This window comes from Macrobrachium rosenbergii, chromosome 46 (genome assembly GCF_040412425.1).
Source record: "Macrobrachium rosenbergii isolate ZJJX-2024 chromosome 46, ASM4041242v1, whole genome shotgun sequence".
NCBI classification, from domain to species: domain Eukaryota; kingdom Metazoa; phylum Arthropoda; class Malacostraca; order Decapoda; family Palaemonidae; genus Macrobrachium; species Macrobrachium rosenbergii.
This window is the reverse complement of record NC_089786.1, coordinates 50906281-50928187: the sequence shown is the minus strand read 5'-3', so window position 1 is coordinate 50928187 and position 21907 is coordinate 50906281. Positions and strand designations below refer to the sequence as shown.

At 37.6% G+C, this 21907-nt stretch overlaps 1 protein-coding gene across 1 annotated transcript in view; it reads left to right on the top strand.

The window, feature by feature from the left end:
- LOC136830322 (coiled-coil domain-containing protein 6) overlaps positions 1-21907 on the top strand; it is a 37968-nt gene that overhangs the window by 7372 nt on the left and 8689 nt on the right. Inside the window, exons 2-6 of the mRNA XM_067089747.1 lie at positions 5889-6038; positions 12377-12520; positions 13018-13106; positions 13847-14004; positions 21276-21527. Coding sequence (XP_066945848.1) covers positions 5889-6038; positions 12377-12520; positions 13018-13106; positions 13847-14004; positions 21276-21527 — 793 coding nt within the window. The remainder of the gene's footprint in view (positions 1-5888; positions 6039-12376; positions 12521-13017; positions 13107-13846; positions 14005-21275; positions 21528-21907) is intronic.

The following is a 21907-nucleotide window of genomic DNA, read 5'->3' as shown; positions in this document are numbered from 1 at the left end:
TAGCTTACCTTGGGTTGTTCTGAATAGGAACAGTGAGCTCAGGGACAATCAAGAGGAATAGTATTCTGCCTACAGAATGGCTCGGAATTTTCAACTATGTCAGTTTCTGTAAGAACTGATAAATCTGAATGTAGGCATGTTCGTGACTTAAAGTTACCAATATTTAACTTCACTTACAGGTCCTCTGACTGATTTGGAAGGCATTTTCAGCAATATTAGTTGGTTACGAACCCATATAGCTGTCATTGTTTGATTGGAAGAGAGATACTTGTCAAGTTTAGAGGATCCAAGGAATACTGTATAGGATTTCATAGTAGTACCTTAGTGGCTAGAAGGGTTGATTTTGAGTTCTATTGCCCCTTTAGTATCTTTCCCTAGAACTCATTCTTAAGAAAGTTCGTCTAAAACTTCCACATGCTAAAGTTTTCTAAGTTACCACATGATTCCAATGTTCACATTAACTGTGGACTGAGGATCTATCCTCAAGTTTGGAAGAGGTTCAACTACTAATGTTATTAGAGGCAGTGGTTACTTTCTCTCTTCTGGAGTTGGGCTGGAGGTATTTCCTGAGCATCCACCTATATAGGCAACTTCATTAAGTTCTTAGTTTCCTAGTTACTCTAAATGCTGTCAGTTCCAACTATTAGAGATTGATTTTAGGTCTTTGTCTTCCTATGTTAAAGGTAATGCTGTACTGGACATTGCGTACAACTCGGACCACAGGAGGTCTTTAGTTTGGGTGTAATTAAGGTGCCTGGTACACTAACTTTTTGGGAAACTTGATGGATTTAGTGTTTACTTCCAAAGCTGTTTGAGTCTTTAGTAAAAGCCTCTTGGAGCAATTAAACCTCTCTTGGTAACCCTGGGACCTGTGACTTGGCAAGAGAATTGCAAGTGTTGCAAAATGCTGGCTTTTGCATTCAAGATACTGTACTAGTTTTTGGTCCTGACCAAGGCTGAGAGCAAAAATATCTATTTTGAGGCTGTCCCTTCTCAGTTTGTTAAATGCAGACTGGCCCTTATTTAAAGGTAAGGAGTTTGACACTTACATGCTATATAGGGCCATTAGGGTGTACTCAAAGTAAGTTTGGTAAAACGGTATTGCATAATCATTTTATGTGTAAGGAGCGAACACTACTACGTATATCTAAATGCCTTGCACCTTTTTCTGTTATTTGGTTAAATTAACACACACAACCTCATCCTGAGTTATTACCTTACTGGAGGTAATTATTCGTTATGAAAATTTTAGTGGATATACCTCAGTCACTGAGATAAGTAATAGCAGTGGAAGGGACTCAACCTCCAGAGGTGGGCTGTGGGCATCCCCTGTTATGGACCTGTTTGAGACTAAGAGGAGTCGTCCGTTTGCCAATTTTTGTTCACCAGTGCAAGGTCCTCTACCTTGGGCAGGGACACCAAACTGTTCCCAGGTTAGGTTTAGACTGTAATGCCTTTCGTACTCTTGTTAGGATTCGGGAAATCATCTGTGTATTAGGACAACATTGTGACTTGTCTCTGGGCATTGATTGATTACCCCAGGTGACCAGGGAAGGCTGGGTTTCCAATTTCCTTCAGTGCTGGGGGAAAACCTACTAATCGATTCTGCCAACACCAGTGGTCAGGGTGTAATTCATGGTCCCACATTAAGGGGGTTTTTTCCAGCACTGATACCTCTACAAACAACATGGTTAGGTTTCTGTTGTTTCTCAAGCATGAGGAAACTTCCTGGTAGCAGCCTTTAAGCTTAAAGGGCCATGTTAGCTTTGGCTATAGACTTGTTTGAAGACAAAGACATCTAGGTGTTTTTCAAGGAATTAAATTGGAGTTTCCCAGGTCTCTGCTATGTACTTTACTTTGGAATCTGTATGCAGTTCTTCACTTCATTATTTTGTCAACCATTGAACTGTTTAGAACAAGCTCCTTGTAAAGAAGTTTCTATGGAAACTTTACAGCAGCCCTTAGAGACAGCTAAAGAGTAAGAGAGCCACAATCATAGTCAGAAAAGGTAGGCTTTGCTCTGACTAAGGCAATTGCCTTTGCATTATTTCAACCTGAGTACAGTTTTGGGCCAGGCCCTTACCTACATCAGTATCTTTTCCTAGTCTGGAGTCACTAGGGCTTAGGAACTTGACTCCTTGGGGGTCCAGTACTGTCTGTAATGATTGTTGGAATTGCACTAAAAGGATTAAACCTGATGTAAAGGTTCTGTTTTGAGTGATTTGGAAACCGGAGCTCCTGAAGAGTATGAATGTAATTTCGTTTTCATGAGGTCCTCGGCTAACGACTTTCATGCTAATTTCCATCCTTAAAGGAAGTTAAGCCCCTGGACATATGAGCAGTGACTACAACTTTTCAGCTTGAAAAATTTACCCTTGGATAAGGTACTGAAGGCACTCAGTGGCTTGGTAATCTTGTATTTCCTTTGGTTTATCTGCATGGCGTGGAGATTAAATACGATTATTGCAGAGCATTAACTCGGTCGGAACGGAACCCCAATAACTTGGGACTGCCTGTATACCTTCTTGTACATATGTACTTGTTAGTTATCCATCATTGGCTCTGCAGGGTTTTGGCAAAGCAACCCCACCCCTCCTCCTGCTGAAGGGGGCATCTTCCAAAGGGATTTTGGCTACCTTCGTGATGAGGATCTTGTACTTCAGTGACAATCCTCCTAAGGCATTGTTAATAGCCTATAGATTGAATTCACTGGCTAAAAGAAACACTTGTTTTGTTCAAAGTATTTTGTTACTAAGTAGCCTTTAGAAGGTTGGCCAATTTCCACTTTGCCCACCTCCTTTTTCAAATGTGGGAATCGGCTACCTCCCCACATTCAAAGTGGACAGAAGTAGACTGATCAGCTACGAGTGTTTGTACATATTGGTCCCCTGGTGTGGGGTGGGGGAAGTACTAGATGGATAGAAGATGGATATTCATAGAAAACCGAGTGTGTTAATTTTTTTGTTTCAATCTGTCGGACTACCGCTGGCATGGAAGTAAAAGCTATGTAATGGAATGGCAAGTATTAAAAATAAATCTTAAATTAAGTATTTAAATTTTGTAGAGATATGATTTTGAACAATTCAAGAATAAACTTAATGTAAAAAGGAATGAACAGATTTTAAATTGACAGGAATACATGTGGAAAAAAAATAGACTTCAAAGTTACTTTGTAGACTAAGTAGCATCAATATTAAAACTTGTTGCTGTGGTAACTTGTACGGTATTTGTAAAAAAACAAATTTCCTCTCGTAAATACAACCACATTTTGCATGTACTGCTCTTAATTATTCCTGTCTTGTAATAAGATGATAGTAATCCAGTCAGAAAGAGTTCAGGACAGAGCAGAGTGGAGAGAACTTATTTCATGCCGAATCTCTCGATGGAAAAAACTAGCCGAAAAACATCTGATGATAAAGAAATGATAGAGGAATTGGATGCAATGCAGCGATAAAGGGTCCACACACACGCGAGAGAGAGTGCATGTGCCGACGTTAATGTTAAAAGCTGTACTGTATGTGGTAAAAGTTTCCTGTACTCGGAATGTACGTAGAGGCAAAAAAATGAAACGAATTCTGTCATGATTCGTTACGGTCATTGAAGATAAGGAACTACCACAGATGACTGACACAGCTGTCGCAACAGATACAGTAGAGAGCTACTTTAATGTGGTGTGAGGTAGGCCCTTATCTCCCTCTCTCGCGTATGAGGAAAATACTTGTACTTGGCATGACGTAGAACTTCTTATCTCCCTTCTCATACATGGTACTGATTAATATCTATGCACAGCTTGTTACAAGCATGTTAAATTGAATATCAGTAAGAGACTGTCTTAGCCTAATAAAGTTGAGAGTTATGTTACCGTACTCCAGCTAACCTGATAGCAGAGACGGTGATATCTGCCAATTTTGTACTTACGATCTTTTATTGTTGGAATCTACTATGTTTTTCATACAGGTCACGTAATAACTGTTATATTCAGTAATTAAGCCCTTTAATTTTGTAGTTTTGGTAATTTTTTTTTACATAACTGCATTATGGAATGGTAAATGAACTTTCCTTCCTTACACTGGATAAGTCAAATCTGGACAAAAATGTATTACTTTTGTACCCAGTTCTTTGAGAGCTTCTATCATAATAAAGGTAGTTGACTCTTCAGCATCTTTCAGTAACTTCAGTGTGTTTTTTTACTGATCAGAATAATTATGGTATATAATACTTAATCTATTCATACCAGCTGGGTCATCTCGGTGGCATTTAGCCAATGTTTTGTTTTTAGTTTCCGTGTCAGAGTGCACACAAATACACTTGTCAATTTTGGTATTGTTTTTGAGCAACTACAGTAATTTTTTTTTTTTGATAATCACTTTATTTATGGTGCTGTTTTGGTATTTATTAGCATATTAAATACTGGGAAGTCTTTATTAATTAAATGTAGTTAAGTTTTACATTTTATATCATAATTGCTCATTCCTTTTCACATTTGAGATTTATAGGTTTAGGGTTTCTTTTGCGCGAGTGCATTTTCCTGAAAAACGGTATAGTGGAGCAGTGCTTATTCTAAAAAAATACATTTATGGCATTTGTCAAGTACGGTTTTTCCATGAATGCCAGAAGGATGTTTCTTTATGTTATGTTTTCCCCTCTATGGTAAGAAAAGTTTTGAAGAGATCTCTTCACTGTCGTTTTATCTTGCACACTTCCTGTCCGAATTCCCTTCTGGTCTGGCACCCTATCTTTGGTCTTTGTTTGTGGTTTTGGGCCTTACGACTGGGAGAACGTGACACAAAAGGCATCGTTTGGCATTTATGGGAAAACTGCGCTTTACAAGTTTTATAGGTGTATTTTTTTTTATATTTTTAAGAATAATCACTGCAGTCTTACATAAGAAACCCAAAACTTACGAAAAATGGAATACTTTTCTATAGTGAAAGCTTCACTTCCTTTCACGTCATGCGAAAACCTTCGTAAAGTGTTTTTACTAGCCACTAAACGCCTCCTAACTCGGTAATGCCTTCCTGTAATACAGTATAGTCTTCCCATTTCACTCTGAACTTGAATCTCGGCAATGGCAGGTACCCTTTTCAGAATTTTCCATTGTCTTTGTAATTCTCCAAGTTTTGTCTGTATAAATTCTTGCTTTCTTCTACTTTAGCAATATTTTAAATACCAGTTTTTAAGCAGTCTGTCAGATTTATGGAGACATTGTTGTCCCTTTTTATTCTCACTTTTTTAAATACTGGCCTTACTTTGCAATATTTGAATTGCAAGTTGTCAAGCAATCTTTAGATTTATCCAGGCATTGCTGTCCAAATCTTACAGCTTTGTCAATACTGGTCTTAACATCCTCACTGCATCACTTGATATATCAGTGACATCATTGTACTCCCAAGTGTTGAGGTTTGATATATCAGTGACATCATTGTATTCCCAAGTGTTGAGGCTCTAATGACACTTAAGTGATGTCGGATGTCGAACATTTGTCACTAACTTCAGTGTTTCTTTTGATATTTTCGTTATTGAACGTACCATAAATTTTAGAAGTACTGTACTGTAGTCAGCTTAGGAATGGTGCTAGAGCCAGCAATATACCATAAAAATAAAATGTACAGCAATGACTAAAAGAAAAACAGTATTTAAGAGTAGATATCGATTCCAATCTTATTTATACATGTTTTGATTTTACACACTGTCAAACAACATTTTCATTTGAGTATATTACAATTTCACCTTAAACCTTCCATTTTTAGTTTACAGGTATTTTATGCCCTCTTGAAACTCTCTTTTCAGACTTAATACTCGTGTTAATTCTTTTTTTTATTTCAGTACGATTCGGGTAACTTTTTCCTCCCGGATGAAAGATTCTAATCCTCTCTTCTCACCCACAGCAAGCCAGGGCAGAGCAGGAAGAAGAGTTTATTAGCAATACCCTATTGAAGAAGATTCAGGCCTTAAAGAAGGAGAAAGAAACGTTAGCCCTCAATTACGAGCAGGAGGAAGAATGCCTCACCAACGACCTATCTCGCAAATTAAGTCAGGTGAGTTTGAGCTCTGTTTAGGCTCTACAAATGATCCGTCACAAATAAAATTAGGCGAGGTTTCAACAGAATGCCAAGCAAACTGTATTTCATATTATGTCAGGAAAGATTCGACTAGAATATTTCATAAACTACAAATATTCCACATGAAATCTGTTGACCTTGAAAGCAATCAAATATCTAAATTAATATATCAGGTAAGTTCATGGAATGTTGTTGCATAAAAAGAGACATTGCTGTTGATGTGGTATGTTAATCTCGAGTGATGTGCTGACTGTCACGTAAGCAACGCAGAGTGTCATTAGGCAGTTTTGCCACGTCATCTAAGAACTTGCTGAAAAGCAGATTGATTTTCTCTTGTGCAAAAAAAAAAGTTCGCATCTATATAAAGAAATATGCTTCTTGACTTGACACCAAGGGTTATACTAAAGGGTGTTATATTCTTCAAATTCTGCAAAGACGAGGAAAGATGCGAGCGGTTAAATTTAAAGGGAATTCATGTGCTTTTTGAAACTTCTCGAAGACTTGAAGAATAAGTGAAGGAGTGTCAGGGTTTGTTTTAAAAATTTGCACTATCACCTTCAGAAACTTGAGGAAATATGTTGGTTTACGATGCAGTAGGCTTTGCAAAGACTGAGTCAAGAGATTAGAACATGTTTTGCAACAGAAGTTTAGCTTAGCAGGGAGGTGGGACGTTTTACGTAGGGGTCAAGTAATTGAAAGTTAGTACTGTGCAGACTGTTTGCTTGTAGTACAGAGATGGAACAGACTGTTTACTTGCAGAACAGAGATGGAACAGACATTACTTGTAGAACAGAGATGGAACAGACTGTTTACTTGTAGAACAGAGATGGAACAGACTTTTTACTTGTAGAACAGAGATGGAACAGACTGTTTACTTGTAGAACAGAGATGAACAGACTGTTTACTTGTAGAACAGAGATTGTTTACTTGTAGAACAGAGATGGAACAGACTGTTTACTTGTAGAACAGAGATTGTTTACTTGTAGAACAGAGATGGAACAGACTGTTTACTTGTAGAACAGAGATTGTTTACTTGTAGAACAGAGATGGAACAGACTGTTTACTTGTAGAACAGAGATTGTTTACTTGTAGAACAGAGATGGAACAGACTGTTTACTTGCAGAACAGAGATGGAACAGACTTTTTACTTGTAGAACAGAGATGGAACAGACTGTTTACTTGTAGAACAGAGATGGAACAGACTGTTTACTTGTAGAACAGAGATGGAACAGACTGTTTACTTGTAGAACAGAGATGGAACAGACTGTTTGCTTGTAGTACAGAGATGGAACAAACTGTTGTTGTTGACTTGTAGTACAGAGATGGAACAGACCTTGTGCTTGTAGTACAGGAATGGAACAGACTGTGCTTGTAGTACAGAGATGGAATAGACTGTTGACTTGTAGTACAGAGAGGGAACAGACTTTTTACTTGTAGGATAGGTGGAACAGACTTTTTACTTGTAGTATGGAGATGGAACAGACTGTGTGCTTGTAGTACAGATTTGGAACAGAATGTTGACTTGTAGTACAGAGATGGAATGGACTCTTTACTTGTAGCACAGAGAGGGAACAGACTGTTTACTTGTAGGACAGATATGGAACATTCTGTTGACTTGTAGTGCAGAGATGGAACACTGTTGACTTGTAGTGCAGAGATGGAACACTTGACTCGTAGTGCAGAGATGGAACACTGTTGACTTGTAGTGCAGAGATGGAACACTTGACTCGTAGTGCAGAGATGGAACACTGTTGACTTGTAGTGCAGAGATGGAACACTTGACTCGTAGTGCAGAGATGGAACACTTGACTTGTAGTGCAGAGATGGAACACTGTTGACTTGTAGTGCAGAGATGGAACACTTGACTCGTAGTGCAGAGATGGAACACTGTTGACTTGTAGTGCAGAGATGGAACACTGTTGACTTGTAGTGCAGAGATGGAACACTGTTGACTTGTAGTGCAGAGATGGAACACTTGACTCGTAGTGCAGAGATGGAACACTGTTGACTTGTAGTGCAGAGATGGAACACTGTTGACTTGTAGTGCAGAGATGGAACACTTGACTCGTAGTGCAGAGATGGAACACTGTTGACTCGTAGTGCAGAGATGGAACACTTGACTCGTAGTGCAGAGATGGAACACTGTTGACTTGTAATACAGAGATGGAACAGACTGTTGACTTGTAGGACAGAAAGAGAACAGACTCTACTTGTAGTACAGAGATGGAACTGACTCCACTTGTAGTACAAAAATGCAACAGACTTTTAGCTTATAGTATACAAAGATGAAACAGACTTATAGTATACAGAGATGAAACAGACTATTTACTTGTAGTAGAGAGATGGAACAGACTATTTACTTGTAGTAGAGAGATGGAACAGACTATTTACTTGTAGCCCATAGATGGAACAGACTGTTTACTGATAGATCCTTGAATATATCAGTGGTGTGAGGGAAGTTCATTTTCAAGGTGAAATTGTATGCAGTTTTGAGCAAAGATAATGTCATGGAATTTTCAAAGTAACAAAACCTTTTGCATTTGATATAGTAAAAGGACAAAAGTTACAAGAAGTGTTTTAGTGCTAATGTCACAGAAGGAATGTTTTGACCAAGGAAAGCAAACACAAAAAATACTGTATTGATAAAAAAGTTGTGATTTTGAAAGTTAGAGATGTTGAAAGGTTGTAGATAAGAGGTTTTATATATAGTTTTGATGTTGAATGTGAATGAGATATTGATTGCAAATTTTTTTGGATAAGTTGTTCATGTGAAGTTTTCAGGCAGAAGTTATGTGAATAAGGGTTTAGATTGAAGTTTGTAAAATGGATGAGTTTATGCGGTTTTGGGAGCAAAATATTCGTGTGTTTAGAAAGAAGCTTTGAGCAGGATCAATTGTAAGATTTTATGTCAATTTGTGGTAAGAAGTCTTCGGGTCCTCCTAAATCGAAGTAAAAGCTCAACACAGAATCGTTCATTAAAATTTGATTAACATTTTCCATAAACAAAAATGTGTGAACTATGACTTAAATAAAATTACTTTAGGAAAAGAGATTTATCAAAGTATGGTATTTACAAGTTGTGGGATAAGATTTTATAATTATGAGGATTTTGAGTATAAATTCATGGTTTCGAGACATTTTCTCTCCTGACTGACAAAAATATAAATCTTGAAACTCGTGAATCCATATATACTCACTTCCCCCAAACTTGTGGTCCTGTGAATGATGAGTAAGTCTGTCCAGAATTAATGTACTGTACTCAACTCAGCTTCCTGCATGAGGACATTTCTCTTCCTCCCTATTTTATTATCAGTTAGAATAAGCAGTTTACCGGAAGAGGCTACTGTAAAGATAAATTCATATAGAGCAGTGGCCTTACAACCTTCTACTTGGTTTCATTCTTTTATGTTATCATAGAAATCTGTCTGCCACCCATTACAGACAATCAGTTGACCTTGGCAACTGTTGCGTGGGTGTCTCGTGTGATTTCTTGCACTGGCCTTGAGTCATTGATTGGGGATTTTGTCTGGGGTGGGGGCCGGGGAACCACCACCATTTGTAGCCTTTTCCATCTAGCTTTCAATTCCTTTTTGTATATCTTTGTCTCTCGTTTTTATTTGTCTGTGATAAATAAGATTTAGTTAAATGTACTATTAATTTTAAAGTTGTATTACCATATGTGAGTTGACTGGACATATTTGGTTTTATTTTGCTGTGCTTTATTTGAAGGAAAGTAAGTGCTACAGTTGACTCCACCTCAGTTTTATTTAAGCCTTTTTTTTTTTTTTTTTTAGGAAGAAAGAGTGAGTCATTTTACTTCCTGAAGTGTGAAGTGTCAGACAGTCATAGCGGAATTTATCAGTTGTATTAAACTGTAAAAATTTACCTGAATAATTTTGTCACGATAATACTTATCAAATGTTTACCAGTTATTTTCTGCCAAATGTTACAGCTGTAAAATGTTTATAGTTCCCCAAGTTGTGGAATTTAAGAGAGAACAAAATGCTACAATAATAGTTTGCATGCTTCAACACTTCATGGTGTCAATATGATACTCTTGATTGATTTGGTGGACTTATGCTATGGGGTTTATGCGCGGAAGTGTATTCTCCTCACAATGGAATCTTAATAAATATGTAATTGGTTTGCATTTTGCATAACCTGTTGTGTGGAAAGGTACTTCATTAATTTAGTTTGTGTCTGCTTTTGCTTTTGACTTTCCCACCTTTGATTGTATGATGATTATAGTGTGAAGATCTTAGGTGGTGAAGGTGAGGTCTTCAAAGAAAGTTGTAAGTCCTGGTCCTTGCATGTTCATAGTAATTGCATGTACTTCACCCTTTCTTTTATATCTGTAATCTTCAGCATTGTTCAGTAAATTGTTTACATTTTATGTTTTTCAATTCTGTAATGCTTTCCTCTTAGGTTAAATAATTTCTTTGCCATCTTAAATTGTTTACATGATATCTTACTCAATTTTTAATTTATTGCTCGCAGTTATAGTGGTATTGACTTGGCAGAACAAGGGCTTATCATTTAATATCCTCTATAGGTGGAGATGAAGCTTTTGTTAAGCTGTGTAGGCACTCCTTGTAGGTGGAGCAAGACAAGAATAAAGGAGGTTGGAGAAGGCTTGTAACTTTCTGCATTTGAACTGTAACCTCTTTGTCGAGTGCCACACATACAGGAAAATGTATTATTCAAAAGAAAGATCAAACAAAGTTCTGTGTCCAGTGTGTATAGATACTTTTGTTTGCTTTGCAAGCGCCTGTATTCTCATTAATTCAGCGACATGCCACACGTGTCGGGTAGTGGCATTGATCGTCATATATTAAAGTTATGTTTTTAAATTCTTTTTTTTTTTTTAATTCATAGGATAGCCTGGTACTTCAGGTCAAGATATTGTATCTTGAGTTGAGTTAACAAGCATTTCAGGTTAAGTTGAGTCGGTATTTTGTTGTAAGTTCAGACTTTTACCTTAATTTGCCCCTTTTAGTTTTCTGTAAAAGAAAACTATTTTGCCGGCTTTGTCTGTCCGTCCACACTTCTTCTGTCCACCCTCAGATCTTAAAAACTACTGAGGCTAGAGGGCTGCAAATTGGTATGTTGATCATCCACCCTCCAATCATCAAACATACCAAATTGCATCCCTTTAGCGTCAGTAGTTTTTATTTTATTTAAAGTTAAAGTTCGCCACAATCATGCTTCTGGCAACAATTTAGGATAGGCCACCACTGGGCCATGCTTAAAGTTTCATGGGCCACAGCTCATACAGCATTATACCGAGACCACCAAAAGATAGTGCTATTTTCAGTGTCCTTGATTATACGCTGTAGAGGCTGTACAGAAAACTCGATTGCACCAAAGAAACTTCGGCATATTTATTACTCGTTTTATTTTTTAATTGGTTTTTCCAGTACATTTTGTCATAGTTTCTATGTGAGGACATTCCCATCTATGGAACCTTACTAGTCAAGCATGTGGACATTTGTTCTATTCCTCATGAGGCAAGCATATTGAAAATTATGATGATGAATATAGAAATGGTCCTAGATGATGAACTATTATGGTACATGATGAAAAAGATTGGGTACGTGGAGAGAAAAGTAGGCAAGAAAGACTCATATAAATTTGTACATGCAAGTATTATTGTGGTATTATTCTCATTGCAGAAATGATTAAAAAATGTTTCAAAATCTCTCAGAATACAAGGTAGGCCATTAACCTTGAAAAGATGGCTTTCCAAATGTCATAAAATGGTTAAATTCTCTGATCCACTATAGCTGTTGTCAAAGGTACGTTAGCAGGTATGAGGAAGTTCAAGAACATTGAGTGTGAGGTAGAGAGATGGAAATGGTTTGAGGGGAAAATGTCAAATTGGGAGGCTGAGAAAAGGAAGGGACCTAAACTCGTACTCAGGGAGTTTTTATGTGGAAAATGGTCTGGATGAATTTGCATTATTTGGCTGCTGTGTGTCGGAAGCTTTCCTTTATAGGATGCAACTTAGTGGTCAGGATTGCATACATTGTATATGCATGTATTTTAGAGGTTTTCTGACTGCGTGGGGTTAAGACTCTTCACCATTGCTGAGATTGTAATCCCACACCAGAAACTCCTTTCATGCAGGGAGTCGTTTTTACTTTTCACTAGTCTCTTGAGAATTTTCATTTGATGTGGGTATGAGAAGCTTATATTAATGCTATTTACTTGTGTTAGGCATACAAGTAACGTAACTTTTTAATAGTTTGTGGTGCATCTGTGTTGTTTTTTGTGACAAGAAAATCACTCGTCTAAACTCATTGCTTTGTCAACAGTTACGTCAGGAAAAAGTGGAGTTGGAGCAGACCCTCGAGCAGGAGCAGGAGTGCCTTGTAAATAAGCTCATGCGGAAGATAGAAAAACTCGAGACAGAGACAGCCACCAAACAGAATGATCTGGAAACTCTACGTCGGGAAAAGGTAGGTCTTTTTCGTGTGCGTTTGTTTTAACACTTATTATATTTGTTGATGTGGTCTTATCCTTCTCTGAGACTTGGATTTATCTCTAGGCTTCCATAGACCTTGCATATTTGCTCGTATAATGATATAAAAATTGGAACAGAGTAAAGTTCAGAAAGTGTATTGCTCGGAGCACACTGTAAGCCACACCCCTTAGAGGGGTCATGTTTTTGAAGTTAGGTATTTTTTTAATTTGTTTAATGATTCAAGCTTAACCCCTCAAGGTAGAACTGGAGTTCTTTGGATTTCTTGAAAGATTAGCAGATGTCAGATAAGTAGTCTTCAGTCTTTTGTGCTAAGAGAACTCCTGGGAGTTGATAGCTGTTTCAAGAGTATCTCCATGGGAACCCTCAAGTCCCATTCACTTGACATTCTCTGTCCAAATAGGAGTCTTGTGTTTGTCCTCAATCCTTTTACGCATCATTAGGATTTTTCAATTCTCTACGGCTTCGTTTCAGATTGAGCTGGAAAACACTTTGGAGCAGGAACAGGAAGCTCTTGTTAATAAGCTATGGAAAAGGATGGACAAATTGGAGGCAGAAAAACGGTAAGGATTTCTGTTTTGTCGGGCCTGCCAGCCCGCACCACAAGTGAACCTGGCTTTCTAACTTTACCCTGCTTGAGATGTAGACAGGCAGGTAGTTCATGCCTCTGCTTTTAAGCTGGAAAAGTTGGTAATCTTAACCTTATTTGTATGGGGGAGAGGTCAGCTGCTGTCATGAAAAACAGCAGAAAGTGAATACGTACTATGACCTAAAAGAGTGGTAGACCTGCCTCTTTAAGGAGAGAAGGCTGTAGGAATTGGAGAAAGCAAATAGAAGGAAAGGCTGCTACGCCTTGGTAGTAGAGAATGAGAAGAGTGAGACAATGAGTTTAATGGTTTATAGGAAAGATATTGGAGAAACAAATCCACAGTTATATATGGGTACATATATTAGAAATAAATCTCTACAGAGAGCTTTTGGGAATCTGTTCGATTTCCCTTTTCAAAGCTCTCTCTCTCTCTCTAGAGATTTATTTTTTAATATATGCATCCATACTTAATTATGGATTTGTTTCTCCATTCCAAGACTCATGCTACTATGAGTAATTTTAGCAAAGATATTGATATAGATGCTTTAGATTTATCGTCTATTGCGGATGTAATTAAAACAAGAGGTCAGATTTCACACCAATCCTCTGAAATTCCTTTTATGTACATTTTCTTAAACTTTTCACATTGCAGCTGTACGGTAGAGCTCTCGATGTACATTAGACGAGTGTTATTCACAGATTTGTTATTTTCAGGATGCTACAGGGAAAATTAGAGCAACCAATTTCAAACCCCCCATCACCAGCTGATTTCAACCAGGGCGACAGGGCCAACAATCTATCTTCGCATATCCAGCATTTGCGCAACGAAGTGGCTAAATTCAGGGAGCAACTCACTAACGCTCAAGAAGAACGTATGTATCACTGTCGAGAGTTTTTCTTTGCCTGGTTTTACCTTTTAAGCCATTCTGTCATTACGGGTGTTTTTGGAGGTTTGGGGTTATAGACTAAGTAATCCATTAACTGGGATTTAAGACTGTTAAATAGAGAAGGACTCTAAGTCTGAAGGCATGCTTGGAGAAGCTGTGATGAGTCACAAAAATGTTGAATATTTTACTTTTCCTCGTTGTCACTTACATGAAGAGGGTTGACATTGAAATTTGGGTAGGTTCAAAATTGGTGAGAGGCTGTCAAAATGCGGATTCATTTGACATTGGTTAAATCTAGAGAAAAGTACTTTTTCATCGTAGGAAATGTCTCTGTACGTCTCCATTTATTCATTGAGTTTGTCCACTTTCGTGAGGTGAATTAATCGTTCTTTCCGTGTATCTGAGTACTTATGAACATGTTTTTGTTTTTCTGTGTGTACCTCTCATAGTATTTTGGGCTTAATTTCCATATACTGTGTTCAGTGTCGCAAAAGTACACGTCAGATTTTTATTACCTAAATTGAATTGTGTGACAAAATTGTCAAAGCTTCAGATGTCTTCATAATAGTTTTCCAAGCTCCAATTGTCTTGTTAAAAGTTCTGTTACACTGAAGATGTAAAGGTCACTCGTAGAAAGAGGAAACTTAAGTTGTGTGTGGTAAGACCAGCAGAAAACTTGGTTCGTCAGGCCACACCATAATCATTGTTTGCAATAAAAATTGGGAGGGGAATAAACTTGCAAGTTAATGTTTGGAGTGAGATCTTTTTTATGAGGAAATATAGCAATATCATTTGATATTACAGTACAGAAACTCTCTGGATGAATTATAACAGCTTATGTAAATGTGTTAATCAAGTCTGATTCTACATTCTTCACATTGCTAAGATTTTTATATCCTTACAAAAGATGAGTGTCTCTTGGAAGTCATCACCTGTTCCTACAATAAAAGTGTATTGCAGTTTGTGGTTACTAATTTTTTTTTATTCGATTTTTGAGTTGAGGTGGTTTTTTCCTTATGAGAGTTCTTATCCCCTGAAGCTTTTCTAACCATATCACTAACTTTCATCCTGATATAAAGTCTTTGATTAGGTGGCTATATTTGCCCTGAAAAGGTTTTTTTTCCCGTCATGAATTTTGCCAGTTCTTGGTCAGACTAGGTAAAATTCATAAAGCCTGTTTTGTAGATTTTGAAAACCGAAAAAGTTTACCCTTGAGGAACTTTTTAATTGATTTTTTATTTTTTGGCTTGTCATAGGGTAGATCTGTTATGTGGCATGTACGGAAGCTTCAGGCATTTATTTGAGAAAACATCCCGGCATTAAATGTCCCAAAGAAGCTTATTGAAATTTAGTTGGGTCAGATTTTGGAAATAGTCATGGTTATTAAAAACCCATAATCATTTTGTCAGGACTTCTTTCAATAACTTGATCATAGTCACCGAGAAATGAGACTTAAGGTGAACCTTGAATGACTGTCCCTTTCATCAAAGTAGTTAAAAGACTTTGTTAGAGATAAGCATTTTTTCATTTTTCTGCTACAGTTTAGAATAAAGGCTTTTCCTAGGAATGGCCATAGTCATTGTAAGTTGAATTTTCTTAGCGACATATTGCTTAGGACTTGAGTGCAAATTCTGTAAGAGAATCTAAGGTCATTCTCTTGCAAGAGTGAATGGTTCATGAACAGACCAGTGCAAGCCAAGTACCAACATACAGCCACTTTGTAACATTATTTGAGAACTAAATTTCACAACCATAGTGGAAATGAAAGCAAGGTGTTCTTTCACTCAGGTTCAGGCGTTTAGTATAACTAAGGAGACAGGGTTCTCTGTTTCCTCACGGGAATTGCTTTTCATGTCGTAGGGTTCAGCAGATGGCTAATGTTTCACTTGCATTTTATTAATAATGATAATGTTGACTTAGTATTTACCTCATGATCCAGAACCACTGTAACATAAGGGAATAGCATTGGCTAAGTTAAAGTCCAGGGTTATTGTCAAGTAACTTCACATGTTTTATGATTTTAGTTTTCAGAAAAATCTTTTTACAACAATTGAAAGAGACAAATGAATCGTGCCTGATTTTGGCTTTAGTCACGTTGTATTTAAAGAGGAATCGGGGAAAACAAGCAAAAAGTCACGGTGCTGGCGTTGAATTGCTCAGGTTATCAGCTTTCGTGTACTCTGCACGAGTGACCAAGACAGGAAGAGTGTTGTGGATGCGAAAGAGGTACCTCTAGAGGGGAAAATCTTACCTTTTGCAAAAGATTTTGAGCTTTTTCTACAGCTGCAGAACCTAGAAGCAGACTGGAAAACCGCTTGCTGGTTCACTGTGAATGCTTCTGTCACAAGAAGAGACTGTCATACAGTTCTCTGATCCTTAAAGAGCAAGATGTTGGTGGGATCCAATTTGCTCTTCATTCAGGACAGAAACTAAGGCCCAGGACAGGCTCTCTCATAAAGATGAATGCCTGCCGTTTTGTCGGAAATGTCAGTCCGATATTTTTGTTTTTGTGCACTTGACAAGTCGTTCACACACATTGGTGACCTCAGAAGACCAAGAGATATTGTTTACTTTCTTTCCCAGCAGCCTGAAAATGGGAAAAGGACCATCGATACTTTGGCATGTTGATCAGAGAGTGAGGCAGTGTGACCTCTCATAATTTTCATTTTTGGGTGCACATATTTTTTGATCGGATTAGAATAGCAGCAGACTTCATATAAAAATGATCTTTTCTCACATCATTTGATCATTTTTTTATGAAGGTACGATGAATGACTTAATTATTGCCATCTGACAGACATAGCTTTCTCTAGTTCCCTTACAGCATGATGCAGGAACATCTTGATTTTTTAGTGCCTTTATTTACCACCATGTGGTCAAGAGCTGCTGAGAGTTTTAGTGGTAGGCTGCAAGGTTTTTTTTATGGTACAGTATATATATTATTTTGTAAGCACTTCCTGACATAAGTACGCATTCAGGAAGCATTTGTGCATAGTCTGCATTGGTTTTTTGTTGAAGGGGTATTGGCGTATGTCACTAGATTGAAATTAATTTAGGTAATGTTCGTAGTAGCATGAGTCTTGAAATGGAGAAACAAATCCACAGTTATGAATGGTTACATATGTTTAAAAAGAAATCTCTACAGAGAGCTTTCGGGAATCGAACAGATTCCCGAAAGTTCTCTGCGGAGAAGTCTTTTTAAAAATGTGGGTATCGAACAGATTCCCGAAAGCTCTCTGTAGAGATTTCTTTTTAAACACATGTACCCATACATAACTGTGGGTTTGTTTCTCCATTCATTTAGGTTGTGAAAATATGAAAGGCTATTTTACTGGTTTTGATAGAAAAGTTTTCTTTATTGTTAAATGATGATCATTGATAGTATAGACTGAGAATGAGGCTTTCATGCTTGAGACTTGCCACCTTTGTTTGCTGACCATCATGTCTTGCTCTTGTGGTTGGTCTCCTGGTGAAGTTGTTGTCAGTGGCTTGACTAGCAACCAGCTCAGGTTACGCTCTTTTTCATTCTCCAGTTTGTGAAGTGAATGTTTGTGTGTGGTGGTTCTTTCTTGTAGATGTGTATTTTTACATTGTAAGATGTATTTTAGAATTATTTCTCCAATATTGTTTCCGTCTGTACAACAGTTATTAGGCAATTCCTAATTATTTTCTTTTTAGTGTTGTTGTAATATCTGTACGTTAATTTTGCTTTGTGTGAAAGACCATAACACTGACAATGAGAGTATTGTGATCTTTCTCTATATACGAGTATTGTATATGTACAGTGCGTCCTCGACGTATGGCAGGAGATCCGTTCCGGCGCCGTGTCGTAAGTCGATTTTTCTCCATTATCGGCGCTTTAACGGCACTTACGGCGCCGTAACTTGGTGTTGCATCAAGTTACAGCACTGTAAGTGCCGTTAACTTGATGCCTATTCTTGCTATCAGCGCTGTCAACGGTGCTCATGGCTCCGTAACTTGATGCAAACATCAAATTACAGTGCTGTAAAACGCTGTTAACGGTAGTGGAAAAGCACCGTTAGATCGAATTGCCGTAAGCTGAGGACGCACTGTATTATTATTTACTGATTTTCGTATTTTGTATGAGTAGCAGGAAATTTGTCACCCGCATCAAGTTTTATCCACACAGTATTCATTCCATAATAACCCTTGCAAAAATTGCTTAGGTTGTCAAGCTGGTCAAGAGATCCTTTTTGCAACTGTTCACGAAGGAGGGAATGATCTAGATTACTCAATTAATTTGGCCTCTGAATGGAAGAAGTTAAATGTGTGTCTTGTGAAGTTTGGCTTCCCACCTTCTCAGTTCCTTGTGCAGCCCCAGTCGTCAAGACTGGTAATAGTAGTTTATCTGATAGAGGAGTGTTTGGTAAACTGTCGTTGGTCAAGATATCTGATTACCTTTCTGTCAAGAAACCTGAACGACACTGCTAGAACTACTGGCCTCAGGTACTTTGGAAAGGCCTGGGAAATCCACCTGCTGAACATACAGCTCTTGATATTTAGATTGGATGTGAAGGTGATTCAGTACTTCAAGTCTTGGAATGATAGCTTTGGTCGTGGAGCTACGAGGTCAGAAAATCTATAGATTTTATTTACGAAAGGGAAGTCACGTTTATTTCAACATTTATTCATTTTTTCAACGCTGTTGCAGATGCATCGGCCCAATAACACTAGGTCCTGTGGTCAGCATGAATGGAAATGTACTTTAGGCATCCCTCAGAAGAACCCATCACATTGCACTCCTTGCCTAAAGGCAGACATTAATATATCCATGAAAGAGGAGTGAAAGTTACCTCTCATGTCAGTTTTATGAGAGTATTGATTGCCATGCCGATGGTAGCCAGTGTTAAGCCCAGAGGTAATCTCAGTATCCTCTGAACTGGCTTCAGGACTAGTGATATACAGACCTACTGTTCCTCCAAATAAATATTTTTAAGAACACCCGTATCAGTCCCAACTTATCTGTCTGCTGATGTCATGTGTCAGTAATTGCCTTGACTAAGAATAGTTCTTGCTTATGGCTTTTCAAAAAATTTCAAGAACTCGTAAAGAGTTGATTGTGAGTTGCCAAGCTGAGTTGGCTGTCTACCACATACTCCCCTTAAAGTCGGGCTTCTCAGTTTGGCAAACGAGGCATGTAGATAACTAAGTCGATTCCTTGTAAGTAGGGCTCTATTCTAAACTTTGAGGGGAAGTTCCCCCTCCATCAGTTAAACTTGAGAAGTGTATCTTCTCCAGATGTCTGTAGCCATATGAGAGTACCTTATCAAGCAGTTAAGGAAGCCTCTTGTATAATGTGTTATGAAATACTTTATCCTGACCAGTGAATCGCGCATCCTATTTGTTTGTTTTAGACTTAGGGATTGGCCCAAGGGATTACTTTTAAAACCCAGGTTCAGAGCTGCTTCAAAACAGGAAGCTGGACAGTCTGATGGAGAGAGAACAGGTGAACTGTAAAAGAAAGGAAGCAGCTTGGTTCTATGTGTATGCTGCTGAGATATTTTTAGTTATTTTGCATTATAAGCAGCACCTTCTTGCAGAGATTGAGACTGTGTAGACTTCCTTTGAAGTCCACCTCAACTACACTTCGGCACTGGTTCATTCTCCTGTGTTTTTTAAATCATATTGCTGTTCTTGGCTGAAAAAATGGGTCAGAGACATTCCTATTCTTTCAGGAGAGTGCAAATAGGATGGGTCTGCTATGCCCAATTTTAGCTTATAGCATTTAAGAAAACAAGGGCCTGAAAGTCTTGTTCCTTAGTTTGTTTTTGTTGTATTGTTTTGCTCTAAAAACCAGGTCTCTTCACCCACTCTCATTCTACGAGTGTGATTTGTTCGTCATTAAAAGATGTGTAGGTGGTTATGTAAAGACACTTTGGCAACAACTGTAGACTGAATTCAGTTTGTTTTGGGATGTGAAATACCTGTCTGGCCGAAATGTCTGTGTGTTGAATTGCTGGAGAATCTACTACCTCCTCCCAAATAATTATCTGACTGTTGTTTAAGTGTTATCTTATGCAAATGCATAAGAATGTCTGTAAACTGATTTTATGTTTCGTAGCTGGAAACAATCTTTACTATTAAATTTGGTGTTCCCTTATTCTAAGACTATTTGGTGAGTGAGTGAGGTTGTATGTACTCTTTAAATTTTTTTGTTTACAGTTGTTATTCTTTACATTGATTATTCTTGGTTTTGACTGGAACCAGCAAAATCAGGCTCTGCAAAATAAAAATCTACATAAATGACGCAAGATTGTTTTTAAAATTTTATTTTTATAAGTCCTCACATTTGTAGTTTGAGAAAAATTTCTCTTATTCCAGCGTACATTGCTGGGTAGGCCATTCCTATGAAAGTTGAGTATGTACCTAAATAACGGTCTAGTTAAACTACCTAGAGACAACAAATCACTTGCAGAAATAAATGACATTTTTAACCAGATAACTTGATTATCTGCCTAATAGTGATTTTGCATTTGTTTAATTTTAGTTTGTTATTTCTACACATTTTTGCTTGTATGTTGTATTGGTCTATCTACCTTTGAACCAATGTCTGGACATGGCTGTCTGCTTTTAACCAAACTGATAATTGAAAGGAGCTTTCTCTCTGTTGATTCCTTGAGTTATCTTGATCCTTGTGGAATGGAAATAAAATGGTCGTAGGTGTGTATAAATCTTGTGGATGTTGCCATTTTCTGGATCAAGAGTTGTAAGAAAATAAATCCTCTCTGTGGGTATTTTGTTTGATAGAATTTTGGGATCTGCATACACTTACTGCGTCATATTTTATTTAGAGATTCTGTGACCTGTGAGTTAATTATACTACATTAAGAGTTCCAGTAAGGAAATGGGGTGAACACATTTTTGTGATGTATTAGAAAACGTTATTATAGTAATTATTAACAGCGTGTCGAAGTGCTTTTTTTTTTTTCTTTTGTTACACCAACTAATACTTATGACATTAGTCCAATGTTTTGTCTGAGCGGATTTCATTTTGTTGCTGCTTTTTTCGCCCAGTTGGCAGTTTTACCCTTCTTGCATTTTGATTAAAACATGGTGGCTTTGAAGCATGCCAGTTTTTCAGTTCATTTTGTGTCAGAAACATTTTCTGTGGTTGCACCCACACCTGTTTTATTTCAGGTACAGAATGTTTATAATCAGCATAAAATTCTTTAGGTAATGTAAATTTGAGGAAGAAATGTTTTAACAGCTGAATTTCAATAATGTTATCTTTGTAGACAATCGTGCAACTCAGCAGTATGCTAATGAAGAACGTCTTATTCGTGAAGAAAATCTCCGTCTCCAGCGGAAGCTTCAAATGGAAATAGAAAGAAGAGAAGCTCTCTGTCGTCACCTCTCGGAATCCGAATCTAGCTTAGAAATGGAAGAGGAACGCCATTACAATGAAGTGACGTCCCAGCGGCATCGAACCCTATCAAGTCCGGTGCCTTACAATCCATCCCCTAGCACTTCAAGACCACTTTCCCCTGGTAAGAAGACAGTACTTCTTCTTAGGTTTTTTCATGAATGTGATACTCCTATTTTTGTCTTATTAATCTTATGTACATAAAGGTGTACGATATTTTTCTTTTTAGTGTTGCTACTTCCTGATTTAAGAGTTGCTCTTGCTTATGCAGTAAAGTTCTTGTTAGCTAGACAACTTGTTACTTGTAATAATTGTAAGGTACATATCCAAGAAACGCCTAGTAGCCTATGGTCAGATATAAAGCGCACCATATTCGTTTCACTGTTTATCCTAACGATAAACATTTATGGTTAGTCAGTCTAATTGACACCAATTTTCATTTCTGGATATATAACTACAGTTTGCCAAAGTTATAAAAATGTTCTTGAATCCTGTATCCTTTGA